Raw genomic sequence first — 17297 nt, 5'->3', positions numbered from 1 at the left:
GGAGCTCAGAGTTTTGCAACATGGTTCTCCTGCTCCTCATTTAATCCCCACAACAACCTTGTGAGGTTAGGCTAAGAGGTAGTGACTGACCCCAAGGTCACTTATATGGGCCTTTAGCTTTGCAACATGAATTTAGCCCTTGCAGCAGGAAAGTGATCCATAGTCTTGGTTTAGTCCCAAATAAATTTTGCCATCATTATCCAAGAGGCTAACGGGGCGGCCCTTCTGGCATTTGTCAGCCTGACAAGGATTTCAGGTTTCATACAGGCAGCAACTTGAGACGTCTGCTTAATTAGTTAAAATATTTGGTGCTGCTTACAGGTGCCACTTGGGACGCGGGTGACGCTGTGGGTTAAACCACAGAGCCTAGGACTTGCCGATCAGAAGGTCGGAGGTTCGAACCCCAGTGATAGGGTGAGCTCCTGTTGCTCGGTCCCTGCTCCTGCCAACCTAGCAGTTCGAAAGCACAAAGTGCAAGTAGATAAATAGGTACCGCTCCGGTGGGAAGGTAAATGGCATTTCTGTGCGCTGCTCTGGTTCGCCAGAAGTGGCTTAGTCCTGCTGGCCACATGACCCGGAAGCTGTATGCCGGCTCCCTCGGCCAATAAAGCGAGATGAGCGCCGCAACCCCAGAGTCGGCCACGACTGGACCTAATGGTCAGGGGTCCCTTTACCTTTACAGGTGCCACTTAATACCTATTCTGTGTTTGTAAAAACTTGGTTGTTTAGCGTGGCAGAGCCTACTGTTGGAACTCCTTGCCTATTGAGATCAAAGCAGGCGACTTCGCTGTACTCTTTGCGGCGCCTGCTAAAAACATCCCTGTTTAGAGAAGCCTCCCCAGATGCCTAGAAATCCGGGACAATTTTCAGACCCTCCAAGTGTCCCTATTTTCCAGGTCCAATCCCAGATTTACAGAAGCCGTCCTGGTTTCTTATTTGATCCCGGAAATGCCCCGCTTTTCCTTAAAGGTAAAGGTAAAGGTACCCCTGCCCGTACGGGCCAGTCTTGACAGACTCTGGGGTTGTGCGCCCATCTCACTTAAGAGGCCAGGGGCCAGTGCTGTCCGGAGACACTTCCGGGTCACGTGGCCAGCGTGACATCGCTGCTCTGGCGAGCCAGAGCCGCACACGGAAACGCCGTTTACCTTCCCGCTGGTAAGCGGTCCCTATTTATCTACTTGCACCCGGAGGTGCTTTTGAACTGCTAGGTTGGCAGGCGCTGGGACCGAGCAGCGGGAGCGCACCCCGCCGCAGGGATTCGAACCGCCGACCTTTCGATCGGCAAGCCCTAGGCGCTGAGGCTTTAACCCACAGCGCCACCTGCGTCCCATCCGCTTTTCCTTAGGACGTCCCTATTTTCATCGGAGAAACGTGTGGAGGGTATGAATTTTGATCTGTTTTAGTATTTTAACTTCTGTATGTTTTAAAGCATACAGTATGTTTCTCAGTTTTCTCACTTTCAAATGATTGTAAACCACTTTGAGGTTGTTGGTTGTTGTTTTTTACAGTCAAGCGGTATATAAATTTTATGAAATAAATAGAGAGACACAGACACACACAATATATATTTATTTTTCTGCCCATCAGGCCTCGTCACTTTTAGACCAGAGGATGGAGGAGAAATTAATTCGGATATTTCCGTGGAGCCCGAACAGGAGACAATTCGGGCATTTCCGGACATTGCCAACCAGAGCCTATTCGGCTGTTTACGTCCATTTCCGAACTTCTCTCTCTCTCTCCACAGGTTTCCGGATGTTGCCTCTACCTTCCCCCCTCCCTCTCCCAGTGACTTTCTCTCCCACCCCAACGCAATAGAAAGCTTTAGCCACGCCCTCTCCTTTTCCTCCCTCTATCTCTCTCTCTCCCTCTCTCTCTTTTTCGCAAAGAAGCCCCGCCTTTCTTTCCTTGCCCAACCAATCAACTATCCACCGGCGCCTTCGTGTTTTTCCGTGCACCGTGGGAAGTAGAATCGGCTTGGCGTTCGGAACTTTCCGCCAGAGCGCTGGAGGGTAGCGGATGACGAGAGCGAGGCGTGCGAAGCCGCCGTTGTTGTCGAGGCCGCTTTCGAGTGTTTCCGGAAAACAGGCGGAACTTCCCGAAGCCCGGCGGAGGCGGCCATGTTGGGAGCCTCCGCTGTGTGAAGCTGAGGGGCGGCGAGTGGAGCTCGGGCACCGGCAGTGACGGGAAAACGGTGTCCGGGCCCGGTTCTGGAGGCGCGCCGGGGCTCGGAAGCCTCAGACCAGAAAAAGGCTCGCTTTGGGTCCCGGCGTTTTTTCGACTTCGGGTTTTTTCGACCGGTGCGGCCTTGTCCCCGCGCCTCATCCTCGGCCTCGCGTGAACTGTCAAGCCGGGCACCCCTCATTCAAAGCCGGCGGGGCGCGGGACCCACCTATGTATAGGCGGTGCTGGTGCCTTCCGACCACCCATTGAGCCCCATTTCCCCCATGCTGGTGGCTTGGCCGCCCCCCTCGCCGTGAGGAGGAGGAGGAGGAGGAAGAGCCGGAGGAGGAGGAGGAAGACCCCGACCCCTTCCAGCTGGGTCAGGGCGAAGGAGAAGGGGAAGCAGCTGAGCAGCAGTGGGGGGACTCTCCCCTCAGGCCCTGCCCAAGGGAGCCATGTCGAACAGTGGTCGGAGTCCCCTGCCCACCCTCAATGAGAGAGACACGGAGCAGGTAAAAGGGCTGGGTGTTCATTTGGGGAGGGGGTGGGATCCAACAGGGAAACCTGGGGGTTCCTTGATCCCACATATATGCCTTCTGTTGGGGTTAATGTGGATGGGGAGGCATGTCTAGGTTCTTCTTTGAAAGGGAAAAATAAAAGTGATCCTGGTTCGGTTAGCCCAGCACATGTGGGAAATTTAGCAGAGGGAATCTTCTTCTTTTCCCATGCCACAGAAATGTAGTGGTACATCTGTTTGTGTGGGTATGTGAAGCCTCCCACGTATTCCCCCCTCCCCCACCAGGCTGTTGTCAGAAAGCAGACAGATATTTTTAAAAACAGCACCACACGGGTGGCAATCCTGCATGGGAAGCTGGATAAGTGCTGTCCCTTTAAGAGTTGCGTGGTAGGGAGAATCTAGCCAGATGAGATGTTCTTCACCTCCCACCCATTCCCCCTCCTCAGTCTAAGTCTCTGGAGCACTGTGATGGGAATAGCTTAAGGCTGCCACTTTCCTTTTTAACTGCCTGTGTTCCTGTGCCTTTTAAAAAACCTATAAAAGCATTTTGAGGCATGCAGAAATATAGCAGGTGAAGCGTTGTTCAGCTATTTGTGCAATTCCAGGGAGTGTGCTTCTCTTGTTTTTATTTTCCTGTTTGATAGGCAGGTGCAGGGAAAGATTGAAAAGGTATAGAAAAGAAGGGGCAACCCTGACCTCCTCTGTGCTCCAAAGATTTGGAGGTGGGGGAGGAGCTGCATCTGACTTGATTTTCCATTCCATGTACTGTAATGTTTAAAGGGGAGCATTCTTCGTGGAGCAGCTTCCCATGAAGGGATATTGTTACTGCTTTTTCCCCCTTTTTTTAAAGTGACTGTGCTCCTATGCTGCTTTTCAACAGTAGGTTGTTGTGGAGAAATTCAACAGGCATAACTCTCACCACCACTGATTCATCTCTTACGTGGGGGATGCAGGGGGAAGCTTACCTTTCTTGATTTCATGAGCAGGGTTAACAAAGCAACTCAATGAATGGCAACCCTGCCCTGTAAACTTTGTACAAGGCTTGAGTGCTAGGAGGAGGCTGGGAAAGGAAACCTTCATGCTTACCTTCTTCTTGTAAAGGTGGATGTGTGGGGTAATTGGAGTGGTGGCAGAAGTGAATAACATGCAGGGTAACATCCAGGAGGGTAGGTTAAAAACACCAGGAGCTGGGAAAGAAGCGGCTATTTGGGTGGAGTTACTACTACCTGTTACTTGTTTGGGACATCGTGAAAGGTATTGCTTTGGTGAATGGTTTGGGTAACAAGCAGCCACCACTGGGACGAATGAATCACAGGAAGGTGCAGCTAAAGGTGGTTAGAGAATATCTTTCTTGCATCTTTTCTCTTTTTATCCAGAAAGAACACTTGGGAATGGTACTTAATAGTGAACAGTGCTGGTACTGAGAGGAGCTGTATTGGTTTGCTTGCTGGACTGAAGAAGACAATTGAGCAATGGATAAGAGGATGAGGTTGAATTGTCAGGAATTGCATGTGTGTGTGTAATCTTGCATTTTATTCTGAGAGATTGAGTCATTGAGTAGTCTTCCCCTTTTTTGCTCTTTTGTGGCAGGGAGTGCTGTTGTGGGATGCACTGGGGAGCCAACTCAATCTAGAAGGCTGCAGGAGGTTGAAACACCATGTGGAGACATCACTCTTCTTCTCCCATTCCCCCATCCCCCTTAAGTACCACTCTTGCCTTCATGCTTCTCTTTGGATTATTATTTGGGATTGAGGAAGCTTGTCAGTGAAGCAGGTAGAGGATAGCACATTTTCTAGACATGTAGATAGGTCAACTACCTCAACTGAGTTTGAGGTTTGATGTTGCTCAAATGATACCTTAAACCACCGATAAGATTGCAAAGTCTGGTTCTGAGAGGTATATGTCAGGAACACTCTGTCACTTAGGTTCAGTCCCCATTCTGGAGTGCACTACCATGGGGGTTATCTCTGAAAATGATGTATGTGTGATAGCATGAGTGAATTGCCCAGGTGCTGTGGACAAAGGGCATCTCCTCAATGAAGGTATACCATTTTCATGCCCTTAAAAGGGGTTTCATCCAAGAGTTTGAAGCAACACCTTAACATGCGTTCCCCCCAGCTGACAAACCCTTAGAGATTCCAAGTGATGAGGCATCATCTTGTTTGGGTGACTTCTGAGTGCCTACCTAATCTATCTGTGGCCAATTTTGTAGATGACACAGTTCAAGTGCTGAAAGCACTCCATACATGTTGTTCAGGTAATCCTTGTAATCTAAAGTAGAGCAATATTGTCCCTATGTTTCAAGTGTAGGGTGGAGACTGAGAGAAGTATGGTTTCACCAAGGCCACCTACTGAGTTTGTGGTGAGGTGCAGTTTGGACATGAGACTTCTCAGCTGCTATTCTACATGTGGAATGCACATAGAATATTTCAGTTTTATAAGCTACCTTCTTTCAAACTAGGAGCATTGCTGGGTCAGGCCAGAGGACGATCTACTGCTGCATCCTATTCTCACAGTGACAAAGCAGATGCCCTAAAGCAGAGCTTTCCAAAATGTGTCATGACATATTAGTGTGTTGGCTACAGTGTGTAGGTATGTCGTGCGAACGCTCCCAGCATTCCTCCTGGGGCTGGAAATGGGTTAGTTTAACCTCTAGTTTGCTAGTAAAACTGAATTACTGTGTCGCGAAATGATGCATGTCTAAAAAGTGTGTCACCAACATGAAAAGTTTAGAAAGCTCTGCCCTAAAGGGAAGCACGCAAACAGGACCTGAGTGCAACAGCAACTCCCCCCATTTGTAGTTCTCAACAACTGGTATTCCAAAGCATACTGCTTCCGACACTGAGGACAGAACATTGACATTGATAGCCTTACCCTCTAAGGTGGTGGCCATCACTACCCTCCTCTTGGTACAAGTTCCATAGTTTAACTGTGCTGTGTGATTATGTGCTGTGCAAAGGAAGTACATTATTTCGTATGTCCTCTTTCTTTTATCTGTCCTGAATCTTCCAACAACCTTTCCTTGCCTGCCATAGCTTATTTTTTTGCTACTGTACATGAGGAGTGATCATATGTACTCTCTCCTTCCTCCTTACATCACTTGACTGCCCCCAGAACCAGCACCCCCTCAGAGCCGAGAAGAGGATAAAAACCCGCTTCCCACCCTTTTTGTCTCATTCATCCCTCTTACGTGCCTATTTCTCTCTCCAACAGCTTTTTGCTCTTGTGGGCTGCTCTTTGCAGCTTCCGCAATCTCTTAATTGCGTTGGTGGGACAATTCTTTCTTTGGTTGGGCTGGGGCAGGTGGGTGGAGGAATGCATCAAGGATTAGGTGAGCTGTAGCTGATGGTTAAAAATTTCCTCTGTAGTTATGCAATGCGTGTATCTTGGGCCACATCCACACCATACATTTGAAACCACATTAACAATCGTGACTTCTCCCAAGGATTCCCAGGAAGTATAGTTTGTTAGGTATGCTGAGAGTTGTTAGGAGTCCTCTATTCCCCTCAGAGCCACAATTCCTAAAGTGGTTTAACAACCAAACCCTCTTCCCAGTGGAATTGTAGCTCTGTGAGGGGAATAGGGGTGTCCTAACGCCTGTCAGTACCTTTAACAGCCTGCAGTTCCCATGATCATTTGCGGGAAGCCATGGCTCTTAAAGTACTATTTTACCACTTTAATTGTCTAGTGCGGATGTGGGCTTGCCCTTGGTAGTTCAGCCCTATGAGGAGGCATGGTTGAGCAGTAGCTTGTGGGTGCCATTAATGGGGTGACTCAGTGGCAGACAGAGATAGATTTAGGTGGCACAATCCACTGATAATTTCTCCTGCACATTCCTCATTAAAGTGAATGAGAATGCAAGTACAAGAGCACAGTTCATTTTTTTTAACAGTGCCACCTTGTCTTTAGTTGTGATTCCTTAATTGCAGGGGTTGGGCTAGATGACCCTTGGGTGTACTTTCCATCTCTACAATTATTTGAGTCTATGATAATATCCTGATGGATTGTACTCCAAATTACAGTATTGAGTTGTGGAGGGTAGTGGAATGGGGAAAGGGCTGTAGAGCCCTCATGTTGGAAACCCTGGAGAGCTGCTGCCTGCCATTGTAGACAGTACTGAGCTTGATGGACCCAATGGTCTGACTTTGCAAAGGCAGATTCCTATATTCCAATGAGAGTTTGCTGTTTGGGGTTGTGCAGTGTGTGTACTGACTCATTTCCAGCAATTTATAAACTTCTCCATTTCAGCTTGCAGTGGCTGCACCTCACTTTGGAAGTTGAACACTATGACTTTAGGGTGAAGGGTGGGTAATTAATGGTGGTAAAGGTAAAGGGACCCCTGACCATTAGGTCCAGTTGTGGCAGACTTTGGGGTTGTGGCGCTCATCTCGCTATTGGCCGAGGGAGCCGGCGTACAGCTTCCAGGTCATGTGGCCAGCATGACTAAGCCGCTTCTGGCGAACCAGATCAACGCACGGAAACGCTGTTTACCTTCCCGCCAGAGCGGTACCTATTTATCTACTTGCCCTTTGACGTGCTTTCGAACTGTTAGGTTGGCAGGAACTGGGACTGAGCAAGGGGAGCTCACCCCATCGCAGGGATTCAAACTGCCGACCTTCTGATCAGCAAGTCCTAGGCTCTGTGGTTTAACCCACAGCGCCACCCGCATTCCTTATTAATGGTGGTATTAGTAGTAATAATAATGCATCACGCTGTTCCGTCTTTGCCAGGGTGATGGGTAATCCTGAGCCCCTTCCTTATTCTGCATCTTTCCATTTAGAGACACCTTGAATCCCCTGCCCTATTATGTGATGCTGTTGCTTGCTCTTTCTGTTTTCTGACATATTTTTGGCCTTATGAGAAGGTTGGGAAATAACTGCTGCTGCCTCTTTGGGGAAGGGCCATTGTTCAATGGTATTGCTGCTCTGCATGCAGAAGTTTCCAGGTTTGACCCCTGGCACTTTTGCATAGGGCTGGAAATGTCCCCTGCTAGAAACCCTGGAGAGCCACCATCAGAGTAGACAGTGAGCTAGATGGAGTCTGTGCAAGGCAACATCCAATGTCCAAGAGATGCTGTTTCCTTTGCTAGCACACTGGGTGCTCTTCCTTTGAAACTCCTACCCTAGTAAATTTCTCCCTTCTCCTTAGAAAGTAACTTCCTAAGGTGACACTTCCTGATCTTCCCAGAGGTGGGGCCATGTTAGTCTGGTGCAGCAAAAATAACAAAGAGTCTTGTGGCAACTGAAAGACTTAGCACATTTATTGCAGCATAAGCTTTTTTGGACACATCTGATGATACATGAATTGTTATCCTGAGTTACACAGGTGTATACAGTTTATTCACATGGTTTGGTGGCTGGCTGGCTGTAAACAGTGAGGTCAGAGGGAAATAAAATGCAGAGAGTGATAATTACATAATTAACTATGGTAATTCACAAAACAGTTATTGATAATAAAGACATCCTGGCATTGATATGCCAATTAACACACACACACACACACACACACTGCATTGAAATCCTTTGTCTTGAGCTAATTCACAGGTGATGGTATTAAAACTCTTGCTGTATTGAAATCCAGCACTTCTGTGTTGCTATTTCACTTGTGATGTTCCAGAATGGCTACTTTAAGGTCATCTACAAGAGAATATTTTGGGTGGGTGAAATGTCCCCCCTGCTAGCTTTTTAATATAGACCTTTCTGATGTCAGGTTTGTGTCCATCATTCTTTTGGATAGAGACTGGTCTGTTTGTCCTACATAGAATTTAGAAGGGCATTCCTGACAAATGATGCCATATATCACATTGGAATATGAGCAGGTGAATGAACACTTGATGTCGTGGATGACATTATTAGGTCCTGTGATAGTGTTGCCAGGGTAGACATGGGGACAGAGTTGGCATCTGCTGTTCATAATAACTTATGTACTCTGCTGGATCACCTGTGTGGTGCTACCTCTCTTCCTCATATTTTCTGTTTCCATCATTTCAGATCCCTTCTCAGAATCACCCTCCACAAAGCCTTTGGTTGAACTGCACATTCCTCATCACAGTGCTATAGATTGGGGAAACCTGTGACATGCCCGCCCTCTCATCCAGTGCTCTGGATGTTGTTTGTTTGTTTACCATACTTATGTGCCTCTTAAGGCAGCCTGTAAGTACCGTTCCGGAGCCCTGTTCGCATCCTGAAGCAAACTCAACCTGCGCATGCGCGGGTCGCAATATGCCACTTATACGCATGTGTGTGACGTCATTTTGAGTGCACACGCGAGTGGCGAAACCTGCAAGTAGCACGTTCCGTAATTTCCGGGTCGCCGCGGAGCGTAACCCAAAAACGCTCAACCTGAAGCAACTTTAACCCGAGGTATGACTGTAATACATAATAATAAATACAGTATATGTAGCAGTGAAACCAAGAAAGTACAGTGCATCTACAATATGGGCTCTTTGGGGGGAGGGGTAAGGTATGAAGCGAATAAGTAATAATAAATAAGAATTATCGCTTCTTGGCCCTTTGACTGAGATCAAGTGTAGTGTAAATAAGAATTCAATGCAATATTAAACAAAGCTGCAATACAGTTCAATAAAGCAATAAATCTTTAAAAACAAAAGCATAGCCACACCTTTTGAGAGATGTCCTTAGAGTCAGTTATCTGCTGGGAGTGGCTCCAGGCCCTGTTAGCCTTCGCCAGCACAGCTAATGGCCATGAATAATGGGAACTTCAGTCCAGCAATGTCTGGAGGGCCAAAGGTTAGCCACCCTCAATATAAGGCCTTTCAGTAATTATAATAATTCATGATTTCTTCTGGCTTCTTCATCATGCAGTTTTACATGGCCCTTGTTAAAATGTTGATTTTATTAGTATGGTTTTGATTTGTATTCTGTCTTGGAAAGTTACTTAGAAAGGTAGCGTATGCATAATGCATTGATAACAACAATTGATTAATAGAATTAAAATCCGTTTTGGATCATCCTTGGGAAGATTCTTGCAACTCTCTAATCCAAGCAGGTTAAATAGCAATGAGGGCAACTCATTGGTGTACTGAGCATTACTTACTCTCCACTGTTTTGTGTGTGTGTGTTTTGAAAAGGGGGGGAGTTGTGCTTTTCCAGAAGGTAGTTGCAGGGTGGGGCAAGACAGGGTGCAGCAACTGTTCCGGTTCTGCAAAGACTGTGAGCGCACCTTGTGACGTGCTTAACAGATTACAGGGGAAAGGTAGCAAGGGTAGGTAGGGGTGGTTACTTGAAAACACCAGCTGCAGGAGAGTGGCCTGGCAGGCCTTGAATTCCTTCTCAATGAGCCTTCACCCACTGGCTTTGCTGTCCTCTCCTCCTCCGGTGAGTCTCCTCAGGCCCTGCGGGTCAGCAGTTGTGCCGCCTCCTCAGTTTTGGCTCCCACAGCTGCCTTCCACTTGATTGTGCTTTTCCTTATTTTCCCAGGGGAGAGTGGTCGCCCTCCCTATGTATTACAGAGGGGAGGGGGTGGGAAGCCTCTAACTCGAGTCTTTGGGGCTCTCCTCTTTCTTGCTTTCTCTGCAAGCGCATGCATGTGTCTTAGCAACAGGGCCTGAAAAGGACAGCTAGCATGGAAATGAGACAAGTATAACAGTGGACTAAATATATCTCCAGCATCCTTTATCTTAGGGGTGGCAGAAGAAGAAAAAAAAAAAGAAAGAAAAGAAAAAAGAAGGTTTGAATCTGGTGCCTGGTACCTTTTCTTTTGAGCCCTTCTAGCTTTGGTCTCATCAGTGGGGGGTTTTTTAAACAAATGTGGGTCCAGAGAAAGGAAAGCACATCCTCCACCTTGGTTTATAAAGCAAGAACATCTATTTAGCAAAATAACCAAATTCAGTCAACATTTAAGCATGACTGAATCAAAGTAGTTCTCTCCCCTCCTCCCTTCAACCTATTCTTTCCTCTGTAGTTTCAGCTTAAACTAGTTGAAAGCGGAGGGGGGAGAGCCCATATGACTCAGGTTACCTGTGGCAGCTGCACTTTCTTAACTGAGTAACTGAAATTTTGATTTTATTTTTTTTTGTTTCCTGAGAAGTGTGCTGCTCTTTTCTCCCTGTCCCCCTTTCCACCCTGGTTTTAACATTATAATAAATTTCTGTTGCTTTTTGCAGATCTTTCTTTGGTAAATCTTAAGTATTCAAGTATCCCCTTTAAAAGTAAAGTGAGGGGAGATTTCCCCCACCCTTTGGCCTTGCCTTGATTGAATGCTTGTATACACACAACTTAAACCCTGTTATTATATAATCTAATCATACAAAACTCCTTTTTTATTGGAAATCCTGTCCCCAGGGGAGAGCTGGTCCACTCAATTATCCTGTTTCTTTTGATGTGTCTGAAACATTTCGGATAAACAGGTCTGTGTGCTACCTTGTGTGGCTGGCTCCATCTCCTGGCTGGTGAAACGTAGCAGCACGGCTAGAGAGCTTCTGCTCCCCTTTCCAGCTGGACCCTCACAGTTGTTCCATCCGTCCCACTGTGCTGCTGGTCTGGGCCCCATCCCTTCCCTGGTGAGAGCTTGTCAATGTGGCATGAGGGCTGTTTCCAAGGGGCACGGGGAAGGTATAACTTACGGAAGAGGCAGCATGTGGGGGACGACACAGCCCTTTGTTGCTGAAGAAGTGAACCCCCACTATTCTTGGCTCCCATCTTTTTTGATGGGGGTCAAAGCGAATGTAGAAAACAGTTGAAAAGGGAATGCTTTTGTTTGGATCCAGGCTTCCTAGCTAAGGGTTGTGCTGGTTGAACAGGCCTAATCCAAGTTCCCAGCCTAGAAACTGAATGTCTGAATGACTGACAAGGCCAAAAAGGGAGAAAGGGGTCATGAACTCAGTGGCAGCAAAGTGAGGATTTACATGGAGACAGTTTGCACTTGCTGTCTAGGAGCACAGGCTCCCATATACATAACCACAGCAGGATATTTCTCTTGAAGCATCTCAGCTTTTGAGTTTCGGCATTCGTGGTTGGATCTCTCTGTCCTTCTGTTTGTTATTTCTGTCTCCACCCCCCCCCCCCATTGCTCCGACAATTAATTTTGGAAATCTGTGGAGGCCAATACCAATAGGGGTGACTTATGCATCACTTTGCAGCCAGCTGTTTTTGTGTCCCTTCCTCCCACCTTTCTCTTTTTATTCCTGCTTCTTGAGGACCCTTGTGCATGTGCGGTGGGTGAGATGCAGTGACTGGATATCATGTGTGTCCTGGCAGCACATTTATTCAGCCTGAGTAAGAAGAGGGTTCTTAACCCACCTTTTGCTTTCCATTGGGAGGGTGGAGAATGAGGAGGAGGGCAAAGTTTTCTCGCTTGCCAAACTGGTCAAGCCAGTTCTGATAATGATTGGTGTTCTCTTTCTTTTTCTGTGGTGCTCCGGGACAGATTGAGATTTAAAAAAACACACATACTGTATGCCAGTCTTGCAAGCTACACTTGATAGATGGTGAACTTTCTGTAACAAGTAGAGACTGTAGTTAATACTGAGTGGAAAGCTTGGTCTGTAACAGTACATTTTGTTATCCTTTATTACCCAGTATCCAAGGCACATGCTATGCAGCTTTGCAAATTTAGTTGCTTAGACTAGAGCACACATAGTCTTAAAATCTCATTCGCGGGTGGAGGAATCTCCTCTCTTGCATCTGTGGTGTGTAATAGTTTGCTGCATTTTTATCAGATTTATTTGTTGCTGTAAATTCCTAGCATCTGCCCCTGCTGGTGTAACTTTTTAAAAAAATTGTAGGGTTACAAACCAAATGTGCTTTGTTGGTGTGGCATAGGAGCTTAAGTCACAAATGAGGTTCAGATCTCACCTCAGCCACAGATTCAAGGGTCATTGGCAGTGATACGGGGTGGAAGCGTTTCCAGATTATTATTTTTCAGTGTGTAATTTTTCTATGTGTAATTTTCTGTTTCGTAAGTTCATTTGTAACAACAAATGGATGCCAAGTGCAAATAAACATTAAGCAAGTTTTTTAACTTCATACAGGTATAATAAACATCTCAAACAAAACTTTCTGGAAGCACCTGGTCAGCCACTGCAGGAATCAGGATGCTGAACTACATGGATCTTTTGGTGAATCTCTCTATGTCATCTTTAATGCTGACTCTTGTACTATAGCTGCCTGGGCCTTCTGGCAAATTCCAAAATAGCAGCTTCTCCATGATCTATGCATTTCCTGGACAATGTCTAAATGGCAAAGATCTGAACAGAAGCCTTTTCTGTCTGCCATAGCTAACGTGGCACTTGGGACCAGTTTTTCAGCTTTGGTTGAGCTGTGTGTCTTGAAGCCATGTAGTCTGCAGTAGTATTGGAGCTACTCAGTGTGTTTTGGAATACTGGGTCTCTCAGTATTCCACTGACCAGTGTTTCTATCAGCAGAGGTGTTCAGGTAATTTAGTTTGGGGGAGGAGAGGGTAAACACTTGCAAAGAAGGGGTCTGATACCATTCCACAGGGCCAGCCCTACCACTGGCAGAGTGAGGCAGCTGCCTCAGGCTTGGAAGATGCTGAGGTTGCTACTCAGATGTTAGTGGGCAGAGCTGTGCATGCCATCTGGCCTGCCCCACATTCTGTTTGCTAGCCTGCTGTCCCCAACACTGTCCCATCTCTAGTACTGAAGTAAGGTTCAGCAGTTCAGTCAAGAGAAAGGACTGTAGCCCCGTGGTAGAGCGGCTGCATTCCATGCAGAAGGTCCCAGGTTCAGTCCTCGCATCTCACTGGTGAGAGACAGATCACTGCCTGAAATCCAAAAGAGCGGCTGTCAGTAAGTGCAGACCATACTAAGCTAGAAGGAGCAGTGGTCTGATTCATTATGTTCCTAACTTCTGGTCTGATTGGCTTCCCAGCTGGTGCTCTCAGGAGGTGGAGGAGACACGATTACTTGGTTATTTTTAAAAGAACATCCCATTTGCCATTTCTAAGTGTGTGGAGAAACACCCCAACTTTTGGCCCCAGTAATGTAGTAAGCTGGTGAGTACTTTGCTCCCCCCACCTTCACCACACAGGCAGAGCAGTGTGGCTATGCTTATATGGGCCATTAGAAGCTCTGTAGCTAGCATTGCAAATCAGGAGGCAGTTTGCAGGAAATGTGGAATTTTTTTTGGGGGGGGGGTGTTTCCTGTGACCTGGAATGATCAGTGTTATACTTGTAGATAGAGATGTATTAAAAGAATGAATGCTATCCTTCCGATAGTGCCTTAAAAAAATAATCAAATGTGCAAAATGCACAGAGGAAAAAAATGCTCATTAAGCAATTCTGGACCTGGGTTAGGAGAGCAGAGCGGCGTCAAAGTTCCCTCTGTGAATAAATCTACTTTTAATTAAAACTACCTGAATGGGAGACTTGAATGTTCTCTCTTTTTTTCCCTGGCTTTCCATCCTGAAATCTCCTCTGTATATTATCCGTCATAAGGTTTACTCAGAGCACACAATGTTCTGTTACAGTTTCAGTTCGGCAAACTCGTTTTCCCTAGCTGCTGACTTTTTTCCAGGGCATGTGTTTGGATTCACGTGCCTTCAGGTACAATGTATTGCAGCAGGCTCTGTTGCTGTCTTAAGACTACTTCAATTTTCTGAATATTAAAGCTCATTTTCTTTGCAATGTGGAAATTAGTTATCGCCTGGAGATAAGCCTCCAAGTTATAGGTTCTGCTTTAATACTACTAACTGCCGCACCTAAGAAGTAAGGTGGCTGGGGATGGGGCCTGTGCCATAGTGTCTATGCGTTCATGCAGTAGCCAAAATTGCAGTCAACCTGGTATAATTAGGCTTGCCATTGCACAAGAGGATTGTAGAAATTATTACTGTTTGTTTTTTAACCCATGTTGATCCTACATGACAGCTTCCAATTTAAAAAAATAAATATATATATATGTGTGTGTGTAGTAGAATTATTCATTCCCTGGCATCTCCAAGTAAGGCTGGGAATTAATTCCTGCCTGAAACCTTGGAGAGTTGCTGCCAGTCAGTGTAGACAGTACTGAACTGGGTATACTAATGGTCTAGCTTTAGCAAAAGGCAGTTTCTTATATATTTGAAAAACAAGAGCAACTTTCATTTAAGTTAAACAAGGAATTGGGAATTGGATCCAGCAGGTTTCCCCACCCCTAGTGGTCCACTTTGACCTGTGGACAGTAAGGTGAATGATTTGAGGGCTGTTACTCCTCAATTTTGATTTACTGTACGTTTAAGCCACCAGGTGTTCTCTCAGACTGAGAATAAGAAAGGAAAATGGTGAATGGTGTTTGTTGAATTGCCATTGGGTTGGGTTGTAGTGAATAATAACTATCATTTATATGGCATCTTTTTGAATAGTGCTGATATTGGCCTTGGGCAGTTCCTAGGGCTCATAGGTGCTGACACCTGTTTTGGAACTGAGCAGCCACCAATTTCCTTCAGTTCCCCAGAGCAATACAACTTTGGGTGCTCTGGTGCACTGTGGGATATTTAAAATTGTGGCCACTCAGCCACTTGCAACAGCTTTGTAAGGTAGGTCAGGTGTTGTTTCAAATGGGGAGTTGAGATAGTAATCTGCCTAAGGTCACCCTTGGCCGAAAATAAATTCAGACTGGATGCTCTTTGGTTCAGTTGTTGTGATTGTTGGTCATTAATTTGATTCAGCATTCTTGTAGTAAAGAATCTTATTCCAGATTGGAACAGTGGCTAGTGTAGTTTGTTTTTTAAATCTCTTATTCAATTTACATTGAGCCCCAGTGCCCTCATCTATATACAGAGAGGGTTGAACATTTACAATACGGTATGATCACATCTTGCGTGGGTGTTACATTCTGGTGCATATACTCGAACCACCCCTGTGTATGCATCCTTATATTTCTGGAGCACATGCACTGAGCAGGCCTTGCCCAGTAAGTAAGCCAGAGAGCTTAAAAGCTCTATCTGTGCAAGGAAAACCTGATGAAAAAAGAGCTTTTAATGTCTGTACCTTGTGTGTATTTAATTTGTGCAGTTTCAACCAGCTGGCCTTCAAATGCACATGGCTGAAATTGCACAAGTTAAACGCATGTAAGTTGCGGTCATTCTGTATCTGTCAGACACTTGGCTTGTTGTATTTTATGTAAAAGTAATTACCGTCTGTTACATTGGTTTGGAAAGGGATGCGGGTGGTGCTGTGGTCTAAACCACAGAGCCTAGGGCTTGCCAATTGGAAGGTCGGCAGTTCGAATCCCCGCAATGGGGTGAGCGCCTGTTGTTCGGTCCCAGCTCCTGCCTGCCAAGCAGTTCAAAAGCATGTCAAGTGCAAGTAGATAAATAGGTACCGCTCCAGCGGGAAGATAAACGGCATTTCTGTGCGCTGCTCTGGTTCTCCAGAAGCGGCTTAGTCATGCTAGCCACATGACCCAGAAGCTGTCTGCGGACAAACGCCGGCTCCCCTTGGCCTATAGAGCGAGATGAGCGCGCAACCCCAGTGTTGTCTGCGACTGGACCTAATGGTCAGGGGTACCTTTACCCTTACTTTTTACATTGGTTTGATGATTTTTTTGGTTCTAATTTATTTCTTCTACAAATATATACCTGTATTGAGGCATAATTCATAATTTTAATCCTAAAGTCAGCTTCAGTGTCAGGATTCCATAGTCCACTGTTGGGCAGCACCTTTATTAGGGCCAACTAAAGAAATCACAAAAATGTGGTAAGTTTTGCAGTTTTCCAGTTTGCCACATTTTTGTGACCCCCACCCCCGCCTAAAATAGCTAACCATTTTGCTTCTCATGTCAGGATTATAGGCAAGGTAATACTGAGCATGTGTATAACTTAAGTGTTCAAAAGCACTTTACCTGCTATTTTGTTTATTCCTTATCGTAACTATTTAAGATAGGTTAGTATTATTCCCCATGCTGCAGTTTCACGGCAGGTGAGGGGTGGCTTGCCCAAGACCACATGGTAAGTCCTTGGCAGAGATGACATTTGAGCTGGTGACCTTCTCTGTTTACAGCTAGTTCTCTAAGCCACTATGCCACACCAGCTCTCTTCAGAATGTAATTCTAAATGTTTACCAGTGTCAAAGGAGAGATTGCACAAACAGGAGCCAGAGGAGGGCAGCTAGGATGGTGAAGCACCTGGAAACATCCTGTGAGGAACAGTAGTGGGGAGCTGGGGTTTTTTTAACCTGGAGAAGAGATAAAGGGGAGACACAAAAAGGTCTTTGAATATCTGAAGAGCTGTCACAGTTCACCTTCATGCACTCCCCCAGTGCTGTATGTATAGGATGTGGTCACACTCATTGGTTGAGCCTTTTGGCTCATTTTATTAAGCTATTCCTTGAGTTGAACAGACTCCTTCTCTCTGCATGTTCCATTACAGACGCTTCAGGTTACAGACTCCACTAACCCAGAAATAGTACCTCAGGTTAAGAACTTTGCTTCAGGATGAGAACAGAAATTGTGTGGCGGTGGTGCGGCGGCAGTGGGAGGCCCCATTAGCTAAAGTGGTAGCTCAGGTTAAGAACGGACCTCCGGAACAAATTAAGTTCTTAACCCAAGGTACCACTGTAGTTCTGTTGAGGGGAGGTGTCAGTGTCTAAGGTGGAAGGGGGTTAGCAGAGGGTCTGCTTGGGGTATATGTGTCTTGGTTTGATGGTGGAGGCTGTAAAAGCATG

The 17297-nt window shown here is 46.1% G+C and overlaps 1 protein-coding gene across 9 annotated transcripts in view; it reads left to right on the top strand.

Annotated features, from left to right (window-relative positions):
- The first annotated feature begins 2078 nt into the window (after positions 1–2078).
- MARK2 (microtubule affinity regulating kinase 2) overlaps positions 2079–17297 on the top strand; it is a 119954-nt gene continuing 104735 nt past the window's right edge. For 4 of the 9 annotated variants that reach the window (XM_079957533.1, XM_079957541.1, XM_079957532.1 and 1 more), the window contains exon 1: positions 2082–2672. In XM_079957533.1, coding sequence (XP_079813659.1) covers positions 2616–2672 — 57 coding nt within the window. In that variant the 5' untranslated portion in view covers positions 2082–2615. Of the gene's footprint in view, positions 2673–9860; positions 10015–17297 lie in introns of those variants that run through there. The other 5 variants (XM_079957539.1, XM_079957537.1, XM_079957538.1 and 2 more) reach the window with 3 other exon arrangements.

The sequence above is a fragment of the Podarcis cretensis genome (assembly GCF_951804945.1).
Source record: "Podarcis cretensis genome assembly, chromosome: 16".
NCBI classification, from domain to species: domain Eukaryota; kingdom Metazoa; phylum Chordata; class Lepidosauria; order Squamata; family Lacertidae; genus Podarcis; species Podarcis cretensis.
This window is presented reverse-complemented; position numbering and strand designations above follow the sequence as displayed.